The sequence below is a fragment of the Pongo abelii genome, chromosome 18 (genome assembly GCF_028885655.2).
Source record: "Pongo abelii isolate AG06213 chromosome 18, NHGRI_mPonAbe1-v2.0_pri, whole genome shotgun sequence".
NCBI classification, from domain to species: domain Eukaryota; kingdom Metazoa; phylum Chordata; class Mammalia; order Primates; family Hominidae; genus Pongo; species Pongo abelii.
The window spans coordinates 21067237-21090248 of NC_072003.2; the positions used below are offsets into that span (position 1 = coordinate 21067237).

A 23012-nucleotide genomic window follows, 5' to 3' on the forward strand; every position below is an offset into this window, starting at 1 on the left:
CCTCCCCGAAGGAGCAGGAGCTCTGCAGGTGACTGTTCGGGAAGATGGTCTGCTCCTGATACTCCGCAGGAAGAGAATCGCAGTCTTTAGACTGGGGTCTCAGATTTCAGGTGGATGGGAACTCTCTGCAGGGCCTGTGGAAAGAGAGATCCCAGCCTCAGCTCTGTAGGGGTGGGGTCTGCCACGAGCACTTCACACACGTGCCCGGGGATGCTGGTGCTGCAGGTATGGGGACCCCGCTAGGAGAGCCCCGGGTTAAGGGTTGGTAACTGGAGAATGGGGTGGGGGTATGCCAGTTCTCCCTGCTTGCCTTGGTCCCACACACTCAGGCCTCTGTGGCCAGCGTGGTCCTCCTTTCCCACAGCCAAGGTGCCCCGACTGCCAGTGTCCACTCCCCTTGGGGCCGCAGGGGACACCAACATCCGAGGCAGAGGCACCGCTGTGGGCTCATCTCTCAGCTCAAAGGGTTTCCAAGAGAATCCTCAGCAAAAAAGCAACACTAACCGTTCAGAGAGTGAATCAGAGGCCAGCAGGAGGCTGGGAAGGTGCTTAGCTCAGGGAGGGCTGGAGGGTGGGGCTGGGAGGCACTAAAGCCCTTGGGGCTCAGAGAAAGGCCCAGCCCATCCCAGCAGAGGCCGACCAGGACTCCAGAGTGCGCGGATGCCCTGCCATGCATGAGAAGCCTTTCCTGACTTGGGGGCAGGAGCTGGAGGGCTGGGATGATCCTAAGGGGATGCTCGGCCATAAGCCACATGCCAACTCCAGAGCCCAACAGCTGCTGCCCATCCTGGGCTGTTTCCACGGATGAGGCTTCTCTGAGTGTAAGTTTGTCTGCTTAGCCACACCAGCCTCCTCCTGGCACGTCGTCTCTCACAGGCACCTTCTTCCATGGAGACTGGGGGCCTCAGACGGCTCCTCCTGACAGGGCCCAGCACTTGGGCAGATGCACCTGTGGCTTGAGCTCAGCACAACACACAGTGGCTGGCGAGGAACGGAAGGAGAATTTGAGAAATGTATCTAAAATGTCAAGCAGACCTCTGTTACATTCACTGGGAAGAACCATGTTGCTTCTGACGAATTTCTTAAAAAGAGAGAAAGATGCCAATGAGAAAACCAGAGGGGACAAATGCTACCCGGGAATGTAAAACAGTTGCCATCAGAGACTGGCTGGCTCACACCGCGTCCATCAGTCCACCCCACCACGGCGAGCATCTGAGATGTCTGTAGTGTCTGCGATGTCCATACGGCTTGCATCACGTCCATCAGTCCACCCACCATGGCGAGTGTCTGCGATGTCTGTAGTATCTGCGATGTCCATGCAGCTCTCACCATGTCCATCAATCCACCCCACCACGGCGAGCGTCTGTGATGTCTGTGCAGGGGAGAGAGACCTGCCCTATCCTCAGCACGGCCCATGTGATGTTAGAAAGGCAACCACAAATTCAGCTGTGGAGTGCAAAACGAATTTCCTCCTGTCACACGCTAACTTTCTGTTCTGGATTTCCTGGGGTTTCCTTTATTAGACTTGAGTCCAGAACTCCTCTGGAAACATTCTCTAGCATATCTTGGCCTGGCACGCAGGGGGGTGAAGGAACGGGGACACGGATGGATGGAGGGAGATGAATTAATCAGCAAATGCTCCTTGCACATTTCCTAGCTCTGTCAGCCAAAGTGAGGTCTGACCACAAAAGCTACCCATTCACTTGCTAAATGGTACAAAATGGGCCCAGACCCTCATTTTACCTTTAAGTAAATAACAGCATATTCTCATCTGGTTCTTTAAACCACACAGGCCAAAATGAGTTGAGCACTATTATATATTTAATTGACTCATAAAAGCAACTTGTTTTTCTTCATCCTTCGCCAACCTTTGTTTATGAGCATCCCTTGATAAAATGTGGGCAGGCTTTCATTGTAAACCCGAGGGCAGGTTAAACATGCTCCCTCCAAAGCTTACTTGGCGTTGATTTTTCAGCCACCCGTCTTCATGTGCAGGGACAGGGCAGAGTCGTGACCAACAGTGGAAAGACCCACAGCTCCCAGCTCTGGGGACGACGGGGGGTGCTAAGCTGGGAAATTCCCAGGCACGACCCCTGGCCGTGGGTGAAAGCACCCCCAGCCCCACCCCCAGTTGTGAGCTGCTGCAGGTTCCCCAGCCCCACCCCCAGTTGTGGGCCACTACAGGTCCCGGCAGGAGAAGGCCTCTCCACAGAGAGGTCACTGAACAAGGCACAGGGACAGGTCTGGCCGTGTAAAAATACTTGGAACCCATGGGAGGCTTTGCGTGTGGTGTCATCGGCAGCTTCCATTATGTCCAGTGGCAACATGTTTAAGGCCCCTGTGCCGCCGTGAGGTAGCAGTTTTCCCGAGCGTCTCCTGGCTGGGACGGCTGGTGAGGATGTGAGTTCAATAAATGAACATGCCACCTTGGTGGCACAGAGGCTGGACAGTCACACCCACCCTCGGCCCGGGCAAGGCCACGTGTCCCACAAAACATAAGGCTTGGGTTAGTGTCGGGCACGCGGGGGAGGCGCCTGCCTGCGTCAAGGCTGGTCACAAGACAACTTCCCAGTTTACAAAATGGTTAACTGATTCATTAATACTCACTTCCTGTCACAAGAGACTCACGCCCTAGAGATAAAGCCGTCAGAGGCAGAGCGCAGGCCTGGAAGCAGCTGGTCATGTCCATGCCCTCTGCAGGCCGCGTGTCCCCCGCACTGTTGCCTGCCGATTTGGTGGCTCCTCCCATAACACACAGCCTCCTATGTATGTTTTTACCCTACAAACACTCTCTAACCGGTCCAGAGGTCAGAAACAGCCGCAGTCTCCTACCTCTATTGCTTCTCAAGGGAAAAGCACAGCCTGGAATGATGAGGAGCCCCCACGCCTTCTCGGTCTCCTGTAACTACGTTGCTACAGATGTATGTGTTTGTGTGAAGCTATATTTAAATGTGAGATTATTCTTCTTGGTTAATATTTTACTTTCTGTCATAACCAGCATGCTTAAAGAAGAAACCCAAACGCTCTGTCAATGGGACACGTGCTCAGAGGCCGCCTGCAGTTGAGGCAGGTGACATTCTGGGGTCCCTGGGAAGTTGTCATCACTCTGCTGACATGAGTGTGGATGTTGAGGCCTGGAGGGTGACAGGTCACACAGCCAGAGCCTGGCAGCAGCGCAGGGGTGGAACCCCCGGTCCCCTGCGGGCCTGTGCCCTCTCAGCCAGCCTCGCAACGTGCAGCTAACGCTCTTCAAGAAAATATTCTCTGGAGGAATCCTGCTGGTCCTGAAGTTTTTGGCCTTGAGAAGGTCATCACAGACACCCCTCCCCTCGGGCCAGGCCTGCTGTCTTGTCTGAGGGGCCCTATTTTATCTGAGGTGATTTGCAACTCTGAAACACACATACATGAAATAGAAATACCGTCCTCCCTATTAACCTAGAGACCCCCATCCCTACCCCTCCCTATTAATGCTTTTTCATAAACATGCCGCATTCTGAGGAATCCAAAAGACTCCAGCGTAGGACAGACCACTGTTCCAAGCCCCTGGGAAAGGGGAAACTGGTGACTGAGCAGCGCCCGTCAGAGCCGTTAAAATGTGAGGGAAAACTGCACCTTACGGCAGACGAACCCTTAGAAGAGGCAAAACACTACTGAGTTAATGCTTAATTTATTTGTAATGGAAAACGTGTTTTTATCACTTTAAATAATTTGGAAAAAGTTATTCAATGTTCAATGGCAGCCTAATAATTTTGCTTAATGAAAAATTAACTCTGCAAATACAGTTTCTACTATTCACGCGGAGCCTGCAGGCTTGGAGAATCCTCTGCATCAGTGTGGGTGTGCACGTGTGTGAGGGGTGCACGTGTGTGAGGGGTGCATGTGTGTGAGGGGTGCATGTATGTGAGGGGTGCATGTGTGTGAGGGGTGTATGCAATGCTCTTGTATGCACATCTGTGGGTGTGCACGTGTGTGAGGGGTGCATGTGTGTGAGAGGTGCACGTGTGTAAGGGGTGCATGTGTGTGAGGGGTGCACGTGTGTGAGGGGTGCATGTGTCTAAGGGGTGCATGCACACACACCTGTATGCACGTGTGTGAGGGGTGCACGTGTGTGAGGGGTGCACGTGTGTGAGGGGTGCACGTGTCTAAGGGGTGCATGTGTGTGAGGGGTGCATGCAATGCTCCTGTATGCACATCTGTGGGTGTGCACGTGTGTGAGGGGTGCACGTGTGTGAGGGGTGCATGTGTGTGAAGGGTGAGTGCAATGCTCCTGTATGCACATCTGTGGGTGAGCACGTGTGTGAGGGGTACACATGTCTAAGGGGTGCACGTGTGTGAGGGGTACAGGCAATGCTCCTGTATGCACATCTGTGGGTGAGCACGTGTGTGAGGGGTGCACGTGTCTAAGGGGTGCATGCACACACACCTGTATGCATGTGTGTGAGGCCCTGTGCACGTGTGTGAGGGGTACATGCACACGCACCTGTGTGCACATGTGGATGTTGCCGTGCACACGTCTGCACACCAAGTGTCCGTGAGTGTGCAGGAACAGCCGGTTAGAAGTGCCTTAATCTTCCTGAGCACAATAGTAGCTCACCTCTTCAAGGAGGCTGAAAATTCTCATTATGATTCTCAAAAATACGTGGCCACATTGATGGGTTTGTCTTATTTATCCCTTACTCTATAATAACTTGGAAGGCACAGCCAATATTTCCCTTATATCCTGGGACAGCCCCAGTTCATGGCTCCCGACGACTGCGGCTGCCTCCCAGGAACCCCAGGGGGGCAAACTCAGGCCCACCGCCGCCTACGTGACTCAAACCCCCCAGCCAAGTGCCTGTGGGAGGACATTTTAGTGGGTGGGGAAGCTTCTGAAAAATAACTTTACTCTATCTAATATTTGTAATTAACACATCAAGTAAAACTAAAAGCTTTTGCCTTGCCATTGTTGCCTTTTGGTGGGTGACCTTAAAAAGTCATCCATCTCACACTGACTCTATCACATCCCAACTTTAGCCCCAAATCCTAATAAACACACCAGTTAAGAATGCACAGCACATTTTTACAAGCCTCACAATTTTCTGATTAGATGCACAGAAATGTCCCAATATTTCTGATATATTTTATTTGAAAACCAATGTCACCACCACTTTTAAGCCACAGGCATACTAAAATCTGGACTAGCTTCTAAGCGAGTGGCAGCTTTCAAGCTCCGCACACTCAATGTGACCATCCACAAATCTATGATGAATTATTAACCAGACCAGGCTAGCCCACTGCCTGGCCTTCTCTGCTGAAAGTCAGCAGCTGTATCCTGCATGAAAAACACCAGCATTCTTGTGTTCATAAAACCCACTGGTTCCAGTGCAGCTACCCAGAGGGAAGCCTTGGGTGTGGGCAGTGACAGGGGTGTGGGTGCCACCGTGGGGTCCCCCAGAAGGAAACCAGGGGAGCACAGAACTAAATGGTCACCCATGACAATGAATCATGATCTGGTGGAAAGAAATCAAAGCGCTTTTATTTGGGGATGACATTGGCTGGCTGCCCCTCCCTCTCCACACCCCCCTTTCCTCCTGACCCACCCACCCCAGCTCTTTTCCCGGGCCTGGGAAGGGCACATGGAGGGCAGAAAGGGCTTCCCTAAAGAAAACACAGAAATACACTTTATAAAACAAAATAAACTTAAAAACAAAGGCACTTAGCAAAAACGTAGTGGAAAGTGTTTTTTCCTTTCCAGTCTTTCATTTTCACTTAGCATTTCCATAAACACATTCTTGGGTCCAAATGCTGAGAAACTCTTTCTCTAAATACTCGAGGAGTGCTGAATGGAGCAGGAAATGATGAAGACAGAAAGGAATGCCACTGATTCCAGATGGATGGGACCAGCTGGGGAATTCAAGAAGCCGTATGGAGGTCCTGGAGACAATTGCTCACGCCTCTGAGGGCCGATCGCTCAGGATCCCCCAGCAGCAGGGAGAGAACCAGCAGGGCACCCCCTCCTCTCTCCAGCCAGGCGTCGATCAGGGCCACCCCTCCTCTCTCCAGCCAGGCGTCGATCACGGCCACCCCTCCTCTCTCCAGCCAGGCGTCGATCAGGGCCCCCCTCCTCTCTCCAGCCAGGTGTTGATCAGGGCCACCCCCCTCCAGCCAGGCATCAATCAGGGCACCCACTCCTCTCTCCAGCCAGGCGTCGATCAGGGCCCCCCCTCCTCTCCAGCCAGGCATCGATCAGGGCCCCCCCTCCTCTCTCCAGCCAGGCATCGATAAGGGCCCCCCCTCCTCTCTCCAGCCAGGCATCAATCAGAGCCCCCCCACTCCAGCCAGGTGTCGATCAGGCCCCCCCCTCCTCTCTCCAGCCAGGCGTCAATCAGGGCCCCCCTCCTCTCCAGCCAGGCATCGATCAGGGCCCCCCCTCCTCTCTCCAGCCAGGCGTCGATGCCATTCGAGGGGTCTGGACCAACGAGCCCTGGTGGAGAACAATCCCCACAGAGAACTCCGTGTGACCCTGCCCCACAGATAACACGGAAAGGGACTTTTCATCATCAGAACCTACTGATCTAGAAGTGATCAAACACTCTCTTCTTCTGACTTCCTATCACCAGGCACGGGTGAGGAGGAACACCAGTAATTTCTTACTAATTACAGCTCAAGCACCAATGTTTGTCCACCGTTTTCTTCTCACACAGATCTAAGAGGATCAAGTTTATTCCCAGAATAACATCTGTCTCATTTGAATTCCAGTGTGCTTCCCTGAGTGGCACAGCCGAGCTAGTCTTGGGCTCTGGAACAGTCCAAAGACTGGGGACTCCCCTGTAACACGCAGCCACCTAAGAGAACAGGTCAGTGACAAGTAGAGGGAAAAGCTATTAGGAAAAAGAACAACTTGTGGGCCTAAAAACAAGACGTTTCTTATACAAATACAAAATATTAGAAAATCGCACAGCAGTTGCCAGAAAAGATCTCAAGTTGTGGAAAGTAGAAAGGCAGGTGCATCCCAGCACTGCGGCTGGAGGCAGGAGGCCACCCGCGGGGCATTCGGACCCTGGTGCCCCAAACACATCCCGCCAAGCCTCCTGGGACCAGGCCCCTGAGAGCCACGGGGCTGTCTGGAGAGTGTCCCCAGCCTCAGCCACGTGGGGTAGAATAAAAACGATTAAGAACTGCTTGAGAAGTTTTAAACTCCATGCATCCTACTCAGCACAGATTGGCCCGTTTCTTCTGCCACGGATCTTGGCTAAAGGAAAAGCCGGCAGAAGCCCACCGGAGCCTCCCTTACTTCCACCCAACACTGCACATCAAGCCGTGCAATCCTGCCCCAAACGGTCCCAGGGTCATGGGTGTGCATACGTGTGCAGTGTGTGCAAGCATGTCACAAGAGGAGGCCTCCGAGGAACATAAGGATGCGGACTCCTCCCTCAGCCTGAACCTCTGCCTCTCGGGCACAGCTCGACCTTCGACCTTCGGCTTCCCCAGGGAAAGACTTTGAACACTTCACTCCTCTGTAGCCCTGAGGACGCGGGTGGCCAGACCAGTCCCTGAGTGCAGCAGCATGGCCGTGTGAGTTTATGGCCCATTGCACTAGCCCTGTACAGTGAATGAGATACTAGTTGTTTACAGCTGTGAGCATGCACAGCCCCCTGCACGCTCAGGAAGGAGCTTCTCGGAATCTCTCTCCTGCCTCGCACCATGCAGCCGGGCTAGCAGAACCAGGTTTGTGGGCCGAGTACAGGAGCCTGCTCCCACTGTCACTACAGGTGACTGGCTGAGGGGCACATAGGGCCCAGAGGCTCCTACCTCTAGCCACCTAAACTAATGAAGAGTCCAGCCTGTGGGGCCCACCGCAAATCCCAGAATCTCAGCAGTCAGTCTTGGACATTTGTTGTCGGGGAGGGAGAGGATCTGGGAGGCCAGGCGTCCCTTCCAGACTGCACAGCAGGCCACGGCGGCAGACCTTCCCCAGGCTGCTCCAGCCTCCAGGGCCCCTTGGCAGTCAGCCCCACCCCCGGCCAGCAAGGCTTCCTGAGAAGGCTGAGCTTGGCAGCTACAGACTGGGGGGATCTGGAATTCCCCAGAAAAGCCCTCATCCCAAAGGCCATGGGAAAACCAGCCCTGTTGGAGGATCCCACCCTGACCTCGGAGGAGAGTCCAGCACGGCCAGTCCCCTGGGCTCTGCACGCAGATGGTTTTCCCAGAACAGGTTCCTCTTCCTGAATCTCTGCTAATGGCCCTGTCCACCACTCTGACCCCAGCCTTGGAAACCCCCATGCAGCCTGGGCCAGAATGAAGTAGGCGCCCAGAGGCTCAGGGCGCTTGGGGCCGAACCACCCCCAGCTCCACCGCCTCCTTCCTGCCCCCGAGCCGTGCCTTCCCCTGCTGGGTGGGCTTGCTCTGCATCTGGGAGCACCTGGGCCTGGGGGTACAGGCGGGTTCGCCCCTGCCCATTGGAGGGAAATGTTCTGACGTGGAAGCAGAGGGCGCAGCATTCAGGAGAACCAGTGGGGCCTCCACACAGGGCGACATAGTTAGGAAGGGGGTCTCCGGCAGGTCAGCCCCGAGTGAGGCACGCAGCTAGGAAGGGGGTCTCCGGCAGGTCAGCCCCGAGTGAGGGACGCAGCTAGGAAGTGGGTCTCCGGCAGGTCGGCCCCGAGTGAGGGACGCAGCTAGGAAGGGGGTCTCTGGCAGGTCGGCCCCGAGTGAGGGACGCAGCTAGGAAGGGGGTCTCTGGCAGGTCGGCCCCGAGTGAGGGACGCAGCTAGGAAGGGGGTCTCTGGCAGGTCGGCCCCAAGTGAGGCACGCAGCTAGGAAGGGGGTGTCCGGCAGGTCGGTCCCGAGTGAGGGACGCAGCTAGGAAGGGGGTCTCCGGCAGGTCGGCCCCGAGTGAGGGGGACGCTGCTAGGAAGGGGGTCTCCGGCTGGTCGGCCCTGACTGAGGGACGCAGCTAGGAAGGGGGTCTCCGGCAGGTCAGCCCTGAGTGAGGGACGCAGCTAGGAAGGGGGTCTCCAGCAGGTTGGCCCCAGCCCTGACTCCAGGCCTCTGCGTCTCACTGCTGCCCAAAGCAAGGACCACTGGCTGCCGTGATAGCTGCCACAGTGCTGAGCAGGCCCAGCCAACGCTGCATGGGAAAGGGCTCTAGGAAGGAAAAGGCCGCGGCAGCACCCAGCCTCCTAGAAAGGGATTCCACGAGCCACAAAGGCACCTGGGCTGTGGTCATCAGAGTCCACCACAAGACAACCTTCCCGGGTCCCTACACCCTGGATGCAGCTTCGGTGCGTACCCGGCATGGAGATGCTCCTGCTGCCGGCATGGCTTTGGGGACAGCACTTTCCTCCTGGAGCCTCAGAGGATGGGGGCAGGAAACATGTGTCCTGCACAGTCACCACTGGACGCCAAGGTAGCCGCCCCAGCAGGGGCCATGGGCTGAGGCTGGCCCTCAGGCTCCCAGAGCAATGGCTGCTCTGGGGAAGAGAAAACACAGAAGTGACAAGATCAAGGCAAACTAGCTGCTCCAGCACCTCGAGGGTTTGGAGCCAAAACAAGAAAGCTCCAGAGCTGAAAAGAAGAGTGAAACCTTTTCCTTCAGAAGGAACACAGCTAAAGAGAAGATTTAGGGGTACATGCACGGGCCCTCAGCTACTCTGTGCAGCCCCTCAAAGCAGGCAAAAGGCCAGGAATGAAACCTAACGCAGAAATGGGAACTGGCTCCAACGCCACATGAACAGCTGGCCTGGGCGATCACGCCCAATTCAGACCCAGGCTGCAGCTTGGAGACGACGAAGTCCAAAAACGAAACTCCAGGAAGACACAATAACAATCACCCCTAAGCTTTGTCAGGCATCTCAGAGAATCCTCCGTCCTACCCTGGGCACGCCATGAGCACCAAGCAGGGAGGGTGACTCTCAGCAAGGGGCTGAGGACTCTGGCCTATCCTGGGGTGAGGGAGGCATCCAGGGGCTGGGCCATGCGGGGCTGGGAGCCACGGACCCCATGCATGTCCTGAGCAGACATCTGTCTGGTCAGTGGTCAGAAAAAGGATCCCCACAGTGTCTAGGAAAGACTCAGACCCCTTACCAACCTCTGGAGTTTTATCCTATGGGCAGTCAGGGCCAAGACGGATGATTCTTTACAGGTTGGAAATTATTCAGATAACATAAAAGAAACAATGTAAAGAGGAAAGAACAGGTGCAAGAGTCGTTCCTCGATCAATTCCAGGTCAAGGCACCGGTTTCTGTCCCCAGTGTGGCTCCTGTCTCCTGACCCAGCCCCCGGCCCAGCCCCCAGGAGCCCGGCACGGTGTCTCTCGGGACCCAGGACACGTGGGTCAGCGCTGCAGCCGTTACTAGCTGTGTTGTGATACCAGCAGGGCACTGACTGTTCCCAGAAGGAATAAAACTGAGCCTTAAATTTGGGTGATTGTTCCAAATGTGGGATTCAAGCTTATTTGAAAACGAAAACTAAGAATGCCAAATTTCAGGGTGGCTAGAGCTACAGCCTGAGGAATCCAACCCTGTCTGCAGAAACACACCTAATATTTTCAGACACTCATAGAACAAGGAACCACTATTTTTGAGAAAATACTCACAGAAAAACAAAATCTCCCAGACACTCTGATGCCGTTTGACCAATAACCCATGGGGAAACTCACTTCCGAGGATCCAGGCCCAATGAGGGGGTTCCCGGGCACCTTGGTGACTCTGAAACTCGCATCTACAGCAAAGCTTGAACGTTTGTAACTGTTCACTTTGGGCTCTGCGTCACACCCAGAGAGACCCTGAACCATCTGTCACAGGTGACGTAACCCTCAGTTCCCCTTTACCTGTGCCAGAGCCTCCTAGACACAAAGGCTGGAGCCCCAAAACCTGTCAGGGGCCTGTCAGGGGCCGGGGCCTCTCAGGGGCCAGCCACAACTGCACTCCGCCTGTCACTGCTGGATGCCCGCTGCGGCCTGACGGAGCCACTCCCTCACCTGTCCACACGCATTTCCCACACAGCACATCATCTTGAATGAAGGCAAGTTGTTTTCTTTCTCGGCCTTGGCGTCCTCCACAGCCGACACCGTTCTTGCAGTCTGTGAAGGGATGATTTCTAAGCTCCGCCTTTGTTCTTCACTCACTCACCCACCGTATACATAGTTGCACATTGATGCATAATAGACATATACTTGCTGCTACGGAAGGCCTCGTATTCCTGTCTCTCTTCCTACCACAGCACTCCTGCCATCCCACAGGTAATGCAATTAGCAGGCTGTGTGGGTCTTATCCCTGATCTGCGCACACTCATCTGATCTGTGTTTATCATTTTTCTAGGGGGTGGTGTTGGACGCTCTCATTTTGCTTCTTTCAAATCCTATGCCGTGGAACTTCCTGCGAGTCATGTGGTTTGGCCTGGGCTTAATATGTTCCTTGAAAGCCACAGAGCAGCCCACGTGTGGATGCACATGACATAATCACCATTTCAGTTGGCGACTGCTCATTGGGCTGTTCTTGCATTGCTATAAAGAAACACCTGAGACTGGGTAATTCAAAATAAACGAGGTTTATTGGTCATGGTGCTGCAGGCTGTACAGGAAGTATGGAGGCATCTGCTTCTGGGGAGGCCTCGGGAAGCTTCCAGTCATGGCAGAAGGTGAAGGGGGAGTAGGGGTCTCACACGGCGAGAGCAGGGACAAGAGCGCGAGGTGGGAGGTACCGCCGCACACTTTTAAACCACCGGATCTCACGAGAACTCACTCACTATCGTGAGAACAGCACCAAGAGGATGGCGCTGAGCTGTTCATATAAATCCACCCCCAAGATCCAGTCACTTCCCACCAGGCCCCACTTCCAACGACGGGGTGACAGTTCGACAGGAGATTGGTGGGAACACCCCAACTCCTCAACATTGCTTCTACTGTTTGCTATTTGCTCACTCAGCCACTAGCCACAGGTGCTGCTGCAGTAGACGTGTCTGTTCATCGCCTTCACCTACGGTTCAAAGCTAGAAGCTCTGGTTGCACGGCAAGCCCCTCCTTTCCTGTGTGAACACAGATCCCTGCTCTGACCTGCGGCTGGGTAAGACGAGATGTGCTCAGTGAACTGCCTCCCCCACCCCCCACCACAGTTCCACAACTGCTGTCCAACTTCGCACCCTCCAGAGGTACCAGCACCTGCTGTCCAACCTCGCACCCTCCAGAGATACCAGCACCTGCTGTCCAACCTTGCACCCTCCAGAGGTACCGGCACCTGCTGTCCAACCTTGCACCCTCCAGAGGTACCGGCACCTGTGGGGTGTGACACCGCATCCCCATGGGACCCCATGTGGCCCCTTCTGTCAACCCATCGGCCAGAGGCCCATCCACACGTCCCACTGGCCCCTCCAGCTAAATTATCTGGGCCCCTCAAAGGCCAGGCCTTGCATCTCATAACACCAGCCCAACCCAAATGATTCCTTCCCTTCCTGAGACCTCACTCTCTCTTCAGGGGCAAGTTCAAAGCTACCCCTCCCAGACCCCCTCCAAGATGACAGCCAAAACCAAAGCCACCTCTCTCTTCAGGAGCAAGTTCAAAGCCATCCCTCCCAGACACCCAGATGACAGCCAAAACCAAAAACAAAAGCCACCTCTCCAGAGTGTGAGCTCTCCTGGATCTCACCACCCTCCTACTTATTAAAGTGTAGCTCTTTTTCAATTTATATATTTGCTTACATAGAAGTCCAATTCATTACAGACGAATAGGTAGCTTCAAATTCTGCTAGAATAATACCTCCCATCTATGAAGATCTGAGCAGGGGAAGTGCCTGCGTGCATCTAAGTCCCATTAATCTCTGCAAAAGAAGGCCTTGGCCTCCACTTTCACAAACCAGGAAACCAAGGCAGAGAGAGGTTAGGGGTCATCTAAAATCAAAGAATTGTCAAGAAACGTGGCCAGCACGCAGTCTCAGGTGTCTGATTCCAAGTGGGTTCGCTACGTCCGCCTCTCCTCCGAGGGCCCCCAGGAGCTCTCCTCCTCACCAAGCCCCTCCCACCATCACTCAGCAGCCCTCACTTTCAAAACCTTAGCAGCCACCACTTTGCTTGTGGCTGTTTCCAGCCAATACGTCCATCTCCTTTCTAAACACATACACGTCTGTGTTTAAAACATGACGCGCCACCTGCAAACACGGTGCCACAGCCTCAGGTAGACGCTGTTCATCCACTCTGTACCTGTGCGGTTCACACGCTCATTAGCTCCAAATGCCTCATTTGCTTCCATTAGCTCCAAAGAAGCAAATCAAAGTGTTTTCCACCAATGCTAGATTCCCTTCCAGGAATGACACCCCCAGGGCTGCCTCCGGGTTCCACACTCTGCCCTCCAGTCCAGCACCCTGGCTGAGTCCACCTGCCAGGCACCATTTGCTCACACGCCTGAAGGCTGGATGGGTGGCTGTGGCCCTGCTTAAAGGATCACCTCTGCATCTCCAAACTGTCTTCCCAGCACACCCTGTGTCTTGGGCCTCCCAGGCCACTGTCCACCCACACAGACCAGCAGCCCCTTCCTTCCTTCCCTGCCTGAACACTGCCTGCCTCATGTCCCTAAAGTCACCAACAAGTCTCTCTGTTCTCCAACTCTCCATGATTCCCCCCATTCAAATCCAAGATCACAGAGAAGAAACAGCTCTCTAAACTGACAGGCAGGCTGCAGTGGTGAGCACCTGTGTCCCAGCTACTCAGGAAGTTGAAGCAGGAAGATCCCTTGAGTCCTGGAGTTGGAGAGTTGGAGACCAGCCTGGGCAACATAGTGAGGCCCAGTCTCAAAGAAAAAAAACTTAATGGACAATACTAAGTGGTGAGGAGAAGAACTCGGATCCCAGGAGCCCATGGAGCTGGGCGGCTTGGGCCCAGATAAGTCCGTGGGTCTCCCTTTCTCCACCTCAATGCCGTGGAGTTTCAAGAATTTAGACAAAATGAGATAATACATGGAAACGACCCCCTTAGCATCTGCATCCCGCCTCCACACCCACACACGCACAGGAAACCCACTCCCCTTTCCAGGCAAGGCCCGGGCCCCAGGCTGAACCTGCCCCTGCCAGAGCCCCTGCTGTTTCCCAGGTGCAGCCAAGCCCTGCACCTTCATCCTCAGGGCTTAAAAATAGCACAGGCAGCTTAGCTGAGCTCAGTTAATAAAATATCCAAGTTAATTTTCGCATTAGGGGAATCTAGAATCTCTGATGCCAAGGCCCATGTGTGGCCACACAGCCCCTCCTTACACTGTCAGACAAACACGGGGAAAGCCACAGCGTGGCCAGTATCCCTCCCTCACATTCACAAAACACTTCTCTTACCTGAGTGAGCCCTAGCCCTGTGAAGACACTGTTGCTACTTTCACTTATTAAACAGACCATCACCTAATTTGATGCCTGTAACAGCCCTATGACCAGCGGCCTCCACCTCCCGTTAGGGAGTCCATCAGGCTGAGAGTGTCAGCTGCCACTTCTAGCAGAGCCATGCCAGAGCCCTGACCTTCTAGCCCAGGAGCTGGGGCCAGGGAGGCACAGTCCAGGGGACCCTCCAGGCACCCCACTTGTCATTCTCCCTATTCTCACCCGGTGCCACCTCCTCCTGCTTCAGGTGGGATTCTGTTTGTGATCAGGAGAGGGATAGCTGGGGCTGGAGGCCGGCAGCCCCTGGCCCTCACTGCCCCACAGGCCTGCAGGCACCAGCGGTTCAATGTTGGGCCAGACCGGCCGTGGGTCTTCTTCATGGACAAGCTCCAGCCTCACAGGAAGGGAGCAAGAGCCCAGTGGAGCCACAGGCACTGCGCCCAGAGGAGAAAGAAGGGAGCGACCAGAGAGCCACAGGAAGCCCCAGCGGGGAGCACAAGGCAGGCCCGGCCTCCCATGGACGGCATTCCCAGGACGCTGACTGCCTCCGGCTCGACGGTAGGGTCACAGCGGTGCAAGAGCCTTTCCCACCCTGGATCGCAGGGCTGGCTTTTTTTTTTTTTTTTGTAACAGATTGAGAGAAACACCTTATGTATTGCTCTTTATTGAACACATGTATCAAGATAAGGTGCCGCATTTAAAAACAAGCAGTAAGTATTGTGGAAACGGAAGACATCACTGCGAGGGGAGGAGGCACTACACGCCTTGGGGGTGGGGGCCCCAAAACAACGCCGTGGCCGTGGCGGAAGTGCCCTCCCTGTGGGTCCCTGACTCATGGAAAGTCAGAAGCACCGGCTTCCTCAAAGCAGCGATCACATAGGAAGTGTGGCTCAGTCATGCATGATACACAGACTCTACTGTGAAAGGTTAATGACTGTTTCCAAAGACACAGTGTTTAAGATGTTTAAGTGTACAGAAGGACATATCCAAAATGATTCCACAAAACTGAAATGCAGAAAGCCAGATTCTTCAAGACAAAGACTCCAAATTGTTACCATCAAAGCACCTCACTTCTACGTGGTGCTCTCCTCTTATTACCTCACCTGCAAGAGCTGGAAGGACAAAGAAAGAGGAAGGGGAAGGAGGAAGAGATTCTTTCCATTTTTCCCAATTTCAACGTTTGAATGAGGCCACACACCACCACACATTTCAAAGCTATTTAAGAATTTAAATGGCCAATGCCCCTGTACCTTAAAAAAAAGCTCCCAATGCCCCCAAAAATGTGCTGCCTTTTTTTCTTAGTAAGAGTAGTAGCAGAATTGCTTATGGTAGAACTTTAGGGACAATTCTTGTTCTGGGAGTGAGGGGGCAAGGTGTTAACTTAACCCTGAACAACACTGCCTTGTACATTCCCACAGGATATAGTAGACAATAATTGACTGCCTTTTGCAAACGGAAAAATGAGGTTATGAAGGGGAAGACACCGGCCCTGGGTCATGCAGCAAGTCACTGGCAGACTCATGTGCAAATCCAGCATTCCTGGAGACAAGGCTCAGATGTGAATGACGGCGAGGGGCCCTCAAATCAACCACAGGGGCACCGTCTTGTCTGCACCTTCAAGACCAGGGACTCAGGCAGGGCAAGTCAGAGCCAAGGTTGGCCATGAATGTGGATTAAAGAAAGAGCCTGAGGAGCTCAGTGGCCCCCTGGCACCAGCGCCGCTCAGGGTCATCCTCTACTTCGCTTCTACAGATGGGCTTTCCGCTGGAGCCCCGGGGTATCAGGCCAGCAGCACAGTTACATGAGACTAACCCCAAACCAGCGCACCCACAGGTCACCCTCGGGGTCTCCAGCCCAGACTGCATCTCCACTCAAATGCAGGAGGTGCCCTGTCTCCCCAGCTACTTGGGGCACAGATAGCCCTCAGGCAGCCGGCCCCACAGGTGACCTATGGGGGGGAGAGGAAACGGGGACTTCTCACTGCAGCCACATCCAGAGAGTTGGGCAGCTGGCATTTGAACCTCTCTACCGGTCCTCACTGCTGCTGCCCCTGGGAGGGTCAAAGGTTCAGATAATATCCAGGCCCCACGTAGGATTAGCAGCCTTAGCCTCAGCTGAGCCAGGGTTTCACTGGCTTGTTTAAAGTGGAGCACAGAGCCTGACCCAGTGGTGGCATCTCCAAACCTCCTTGTCTCGGAGGGATCCTCCAGGGGTGCCTGACCCCCACGCCTGTCGGAAGTGGGGCCTAGTGCCCGCAGGCTGGTGAAGCTGCCTTCTGGGACACTCAGGGTCTGAGTGTCTGGTCTGAGACTCTGGTCTTCCCTCGCCCTCCTGCTCTACTTCCCATGCCTTCTGTAAAGTCCTGCCGTAGACTGAATCGTAGCCCTTCCTGGAGTACACAGCGACCACGCTGTGCCGGCTGTGGGCCCCCCACCCGCGAGCCGCAAAGCCCCAGGCCACCTCTGCCTGCTGCCTGGAGACCTCGCACTGCCCCACAGGGGCACCCACCTCCAGCCCTCCTGCCGCCGTGACTGAGGAAACCCAGTGCTTCTCACACCTCTCGGACTCGCTCGCTGAACCAAGCAGCCTTGGCTGAAGGAAAGAGCGGCAAACTGACCCCCACGGGCCGCGACCTTTCCCCACCCAGGCAAGGCGACCTCAGACACTTCAGGGAGCGCCAACTCTGGCTCTCTTGTATAAAAGTGACAGCAGATTTAAACTACATTAACAGAAGAAATCCCTCCTCTCTGGACTACTCAAAGCGGAAGTGCCGCCACATCCTAGCTGCAGCGCTTCTGGGCCAAATATCAAGACAGTGTCTCAGCGATGATCCGCAAACCAAAATAAAGCCGACAGGAAACAGCCCGCTGGTTTAGGGGAGCTGGAATGCCTCCGGCAGCATCAAATGTCATCAACAACTGACACTCAGCCCGTTCCCGGAGGCCTCTTCACACGGGAAGAGGCCGGCTGCGAAGTGCGGCTCAGTGGGGGAGAAGGACCGTGGGGACCGCGACACTGCAGGCCCTGGAAGCCTCTCCAGCCTGAACCGCGCTGTGGTCCAGCACACTCATGGCATGAATATGCAACAGTCACTCCAGGAAACGGTCTTGCTCTGGGGGAGGGGGAGGACTTCCACATCACTCTCCCAAGATAAAACAACCAGGGAAAAGCAGATCCCTCCAGATAAACCAGAAGTCCAGAAACAGCCTCCTCTCCGGAAACGCCTCCCGGAGCCCACTTCAGAAGCTGCTGAAGCCCAGAGAAAAACCGCAGCCTCGCAGGCCCTGGCCACCACCAGCTCGCCCGCCACTTCTCAGTGGAAGGGGACTTGGTGCCCATGGGTCCGGGGTCTCCCCGCCCCGCGGGAGCCCTCAGCCAGAACGCCCCACCAGCACACACGCACACATGCACACACACACACGTGTGCACACATGCACACACACGAACGCGCGCGCGCGCACACACACACACACACAAATACACACGCGCGCACACATGCATCCACACACAAATACGCACCCACACATGCACCCACAAACGCACGCGCACACACACCCACCCACACATGGACACACACAGGCACACACAAACGCGCGCACACAGGCACAGACGCGCGCGCACGGCAGCAGCAGCGCGCCCGGGCCTCACGCCCCTGGGGAGAGGCGTGAAGGAGCCTCCACATTCCCCGGAAAGGAAGTTTCTGGGCGCAGCGGAGAAAGGGAGATGCCGAGACCCCGACGTCAGTGGATTTGACACCTGAAGTGCAGGCGCCCAGACAGCCTCAGGCGCGCGCACTCCTGCAAACACGCGGGGTACACGCTCGGGCGCACACGCGGGGGCGCACACGCGGACAGACGTCCCTCGGCGCAGGGACCCCACCTCCTCCGCCGCTACCAGGGACCGGGGCCGCTCCGGGCGCAGAGGAGGCGCAGGGAGCCGCGTTCCCCCGGAGCCGACTCGACCCAGTCCGAGCCCCGAGGAGGGGGGGAGCTGGGGAGGGGCCGCGGCGCCGGACCAGCCGTTCTCCGGGGAGCGCGCCGCGCCTGGAAGGCGTCTCCGCCGGGGTCCCCAGCAAGGATCTGGGGAGGAGAGGCGGGCGCGGGAGAGGACAGGGTCGGGCCGGGGGGTCGGACGCGTCGCTGCCGGCGGACACTCACCGATCTTGATCTTCACGCTCTGGAAGACCCGGAGCCCCTCGTCCTCCGCCACCATGCTGCGCGTCCGCGCCCGCCGGGCCTCGCCCCGAAGCGCGCGCCGAGCCCGGGCAGCTCGGGCCGAGCAGGAGGAGCGGCGGCGCCGGAGCCCCGAGCGCGGCCGAGGGTCCGCCCGCCTGCAAGACCGCCAGTTGGCCGAGGGCGAGTGCGCGGACCGGGAGGCTCCGCCCGCGGCCCGGCCCCTGCTCCCAACTGGCCCGGGCCCTGCAGTGGCGGGGTTGGCAGGGACGGCGCTGGCGGGCGGCAGAGACCCGAGGGGCGCAGGTTTCGGCTTCCCCCGAGGCCTCGGCCCCCGCCCCCGCCCCCGCCCCCGCCCCGCGGATTGGCCGCTGAGCGGAAGGGACCTCCGCGGGCTGCCTGGCGGAAGAGACGAAGGGAGGTCGCCGGCTCGGCCCGGGCCCGCTGAGCGGGGCTGAGCGAGGCTGAGCGATTCACTCGCGTACGAACTTTGCAAAGAGAAGTTCACGTACAACGATCTGGCAGGGAGGAATCCCGCGCCCAGCTCCAGCTCCTGAGATGCGATCCGAAGACACCTGCTGCAGACGCACGCGGGGGGCGGGGACACATGCACGCACACACAGCCCCCCACCCCAGACCCCCGGCATGGGCAGGTCCCCCAGTCCTCCTGCAGACCCCGGCATGGGCAGGTCCCCACCCCAGTCCCCCTTCAGACCCTGGCATGAGCAGGTCCCCCCGCAGTTCCCCTGCAGACCCCGGCATGGGCAGGTCTCCCCACCCAGTCCCCCTGTAGACCCCGGCATGGGCAGGTCTCCCCATCCAGTTCCCCTGCAGACCCCGGCATGGGCAGGTCCCCCCACCCAGTCCCCCTGTAGACCCCGGCATGGGCAGGTCTCCCCATCCAGTTCCCCTGTAGACCCCGGCATGGGCAGGTCCCCCCACCCAGTCCCCCTGCAGACCCCGGCATGGGCAGGTCTCCCCACCCCAGTCCCCCTGCACACCCCAGCATGGGCAGGTACCATCCTCGCCTCCCTTTCTTCTGTCTCGAATTCGCCTCCTCCCTGACCTCCTCTCTGAGGAGTATGTTTGTGTGTGTGTTCATGTAGGTGTGTGTATGAACTGAGACTCTACACTCCCTCCTCTATGTTGCAAAACTTCATTGCACCCAGCGCCACACACACACCCTACACATATATACACACATACATACACCACACATATACTACATATACATATACATACACATAGACACCACACACACACTACACACATGTACACACATACATATACACACACATACACACACCCTACATACATACACCACACATACACACACCACATATACATATATACACATTCACACTTATATACACACAACACAGACACCACACACATATACTACCCATACGCATGCACAGACATACACACTAAACATACATGCACACACCTACGTGAACATACACAAACACACACACACTGCATAGAGAGGAACAGGAGCTTCATGAAGATAGAGGCCTATTTTTTTCCACTGCTTATCTTCACCTCCTAAAAAGCAGTTCCATGCGTTGAAAGAATGAATGGCCTTTCTTCCCCTGACTGCTGGGAGCCTGCAACCACAGGGGCCTCTCTTGTCCTCAGCCCTTGCATGCCTGGTGCTTACCGGGGCCGAACAGGAGGTTAAGGTGGCACCCCTGGCTCTTCCAACCCAGAGCCTCTGTGCCTAGCGCTGGCCCTGGGTGGCGTCTGCAGTGGGTGCTGTGGACGCCATCCACACCCCTGCTTTATAACGGAGACTGTACTCCCGTTTGGGGCCACTGGAAGCAAGCCGGCTCCTGTGTTTCTCCGAGGACCAGCGGAGTCCTGTGTGGTAGCCCAGCCACAAAGCTGCTTCTCTGCCATCCCTCCGCCCTCACAGGCCTGCTGATAAACTCAACGCAGATCTCGTTTGGTGTTTGTTTCTAGGGGACAGCTGGGGTCAGGAGTGAATCTCCAGGCTGCAGCAGTGGCAGCCGGGACGGGAGCCCCTTGGAAGGAAACGCACTGGCAGTGGCAGGATCTTGGGTGCTGGAGAGTTTGGGAAAGTCTCAGATACATGGACTATGGAATCAGGTGGCTCGTGTTGAGGGCAAGATAATGAAAAGATCACCACCTGAAACAAGGGTGGCACATTAACGGGCCTCCTCAGTGCCACATAAGACACTCATCTCCTGTGACCAGAGGAAAACCAAAAAACTGGATCAGGGCCAGGACTTAACCGCGTAGAAGACAGAGCTCCAGAGAAGGCCAGGTGCTCGGTCATGGAAGGTGCTGTTCCAGGGCTGGGTGCTCGGCCACGGAATGTGCTGTTCCAGGGCTGGGTGCTCGGCCACGGAATGTGCTGTTCCAGGGCAGGTGCTCGGCCATGAAATGTGCTCTTCCAGGGCAGGTGCTCGGCCTCAGAAGGTGCTGTTCTAGGTCTGGGTGCTCGGCCTCGGAAGGTGCTGTTCCAAGCTCTGGACCCTGACCGGGAAGAAGAGAGGCCCTGAGGCTTGCAATGGGGCCAGCTGAATGAATGCACTCAAAAATCTTGAATCCCAGATTCCTCTAAATCTTCTGGGCCTGAAGAGGTGTCACATTTCTCTCTGTTAAGGACAAATGCTGTTTCTGTGCTTGAAGACACTGCAGAGACCTCTGCAAGGCGACATGCCTGCCACCCACCTCCAGCTCAGCTCCTCCAGGTCAGCATCATTAAGCTGGAGAAGTGCTGAGGCTAAAAACTGAGGAAGAGACAGTTGGCCAAGGAGCTTCAGGACCCAAATGCATGTACCAGCATGAGCCAGGGGTAAATGCAGAACTAGAGCCAAAGAACATTGGATTCAGGGGAGGCAGAATGTAGAGTTAGATATTAGAATTCATTGACATGGGCGCATTCAATCATGATACAGGGTTTAGCACCTGGGAGGTGCTCTGTGCTGCTAGGATGGCCTTTTCAACTTGTAAAATAAAGCAATGTCCCACATTAAGCAGCTGTCTGTCAGGATTGGAAAAGGCACTCCTGGGGTCCAGGCTCCCTGCACCGGCTGGTGGCCCAGGCCCAGACATCAGCAGGGCTGGAGCAGGGCTTCTCTGGTGCTCCTGCCGGTGGCTGAGGTGCACAGTCACCCTCTCCTCCTGGCAAATGGGCACTCCTCTCCCAGTCATGAAGGAGAAAACACGCATCTCCCTGACTCACTCCTTAACCCAGCCACAAACTTCACTGGGTTAGCCTCAGTCCATTTCACTCCTACATCTTGAAACTGTGGTCCTCTTTACGATACCACAAGAACTTGGGGGGTGGACAGTCCCAGAGAAAAAGTTTGTGCTGCACAAATGGATGCTGGGCACAACCAGAGTGCCCCACAGATGGTCGACTCAGACTCCACGTGCATCTCTCCCCAGTCGGTCCCTAAAACCCACTCTCAGTGCTTATCCAGGCACATCGGAGCAAGGTATCTGTATGTGCGGCCTCCGGCCCTCTGAGAAGCACAGGGGCTAAGCATACATCCAGGGCTCCCTCAACAAAACACAGCGCCACAGAGCTGCCCAAGCACCGGCCTTCTCACATTTGTGTTCTAAATGATGCATTTGGTCATTCGTTTTCTAAATTAGAAAGTTGTCCCTTAGAGCTGTGATAATAAGAGCCAGGAAACAAAATATTGAGAGATGAAAGGAACAGACGATGACCCAATAGAAAATCTCTATAATTTATTCTTTTAATGACCTTGGTGTTACACTTTGCTGTCTTTGATATACTCTTCTGTTCACGTATCAATCCATTGACAAGTGGACATTCATTCATTTCCAAAACAGCATTATTAGATCATATCTGAACAATCTACTTTCAAAGGATTTGAAGCCACATAAATGACCAGTACACAACAGAATAATTTTTGGAGGGTTCAAAGTAAGAACTGAAGGAAGAATGGTGGAATCAGGTATCTGAATCTGAAAGAGCCCATCCTGCCAGGTGCATCCCAAGGGGCTCATTGGGCCTGAATTCCAAATGGAGGCACGCGACCCTTTGCTGACTAGCAGTCACATGCCAGCTCTGCGTTCCTGGAAGTGTTGGAACTTTCATAGCTGTCTATTCATGCTGCCGGAATCAACCGAGGCCAGAAAAATCCCAATTTGCCCTCTGGACCAAACCAATAGACTGCTACCAGGCTCTACCAAACAGAACGAAGCAAGTCTGCCTCCCTTACCTGCATAAAGCCCAGAATGAGATCCTGGGCAGGGATTCCCTTGTGGAAGACAATCCCACCTTTCGTCTCTGGAACGCACTTTTGTTTTGTTCCAAAGGCAGCATCTCCCAGTTTGCAAACTGCTTGCTGGAATAACGTCTCTTTCCCTTTTTTTTTTTTTTTTTTTCTTTTTTTGAGACGGAGTTTCGCTCTTGTTGCCCAGGCTGGAGTGCAATGGCGCAATCTCGGCACTTACCGCAACCTCCGCCTCCCAGATTCAAGCAGTTCTCCTGCCTCAGCCTCCCAAGTA

At 55.5% G+C, this 23012-nt stretch overlaps 1 protein-coding gene across 1 annotated transcript in view; it reads right to left on the reverse strand.

Moving 5' to 3' along the window:
- The window catches only part of LOC112131386 (ras GTPase-activating protein 3-like), a 108647-nt gene extending 89812 nt beyond the window's left edge, over positions 1-18835 (reverse strand). The window contains 1 exon segment of the mRNA XM_054534801.2: positions 18489-18835. Coding sequence (XP_054390776.1) covers positions 18489-18543 — 55 coding nt within the window. The 5' untranslated portion in view covers positions 18544-18835.
- Between the last annotated feature and the right edge of the window lie 4177 nt (positions 18836-23012).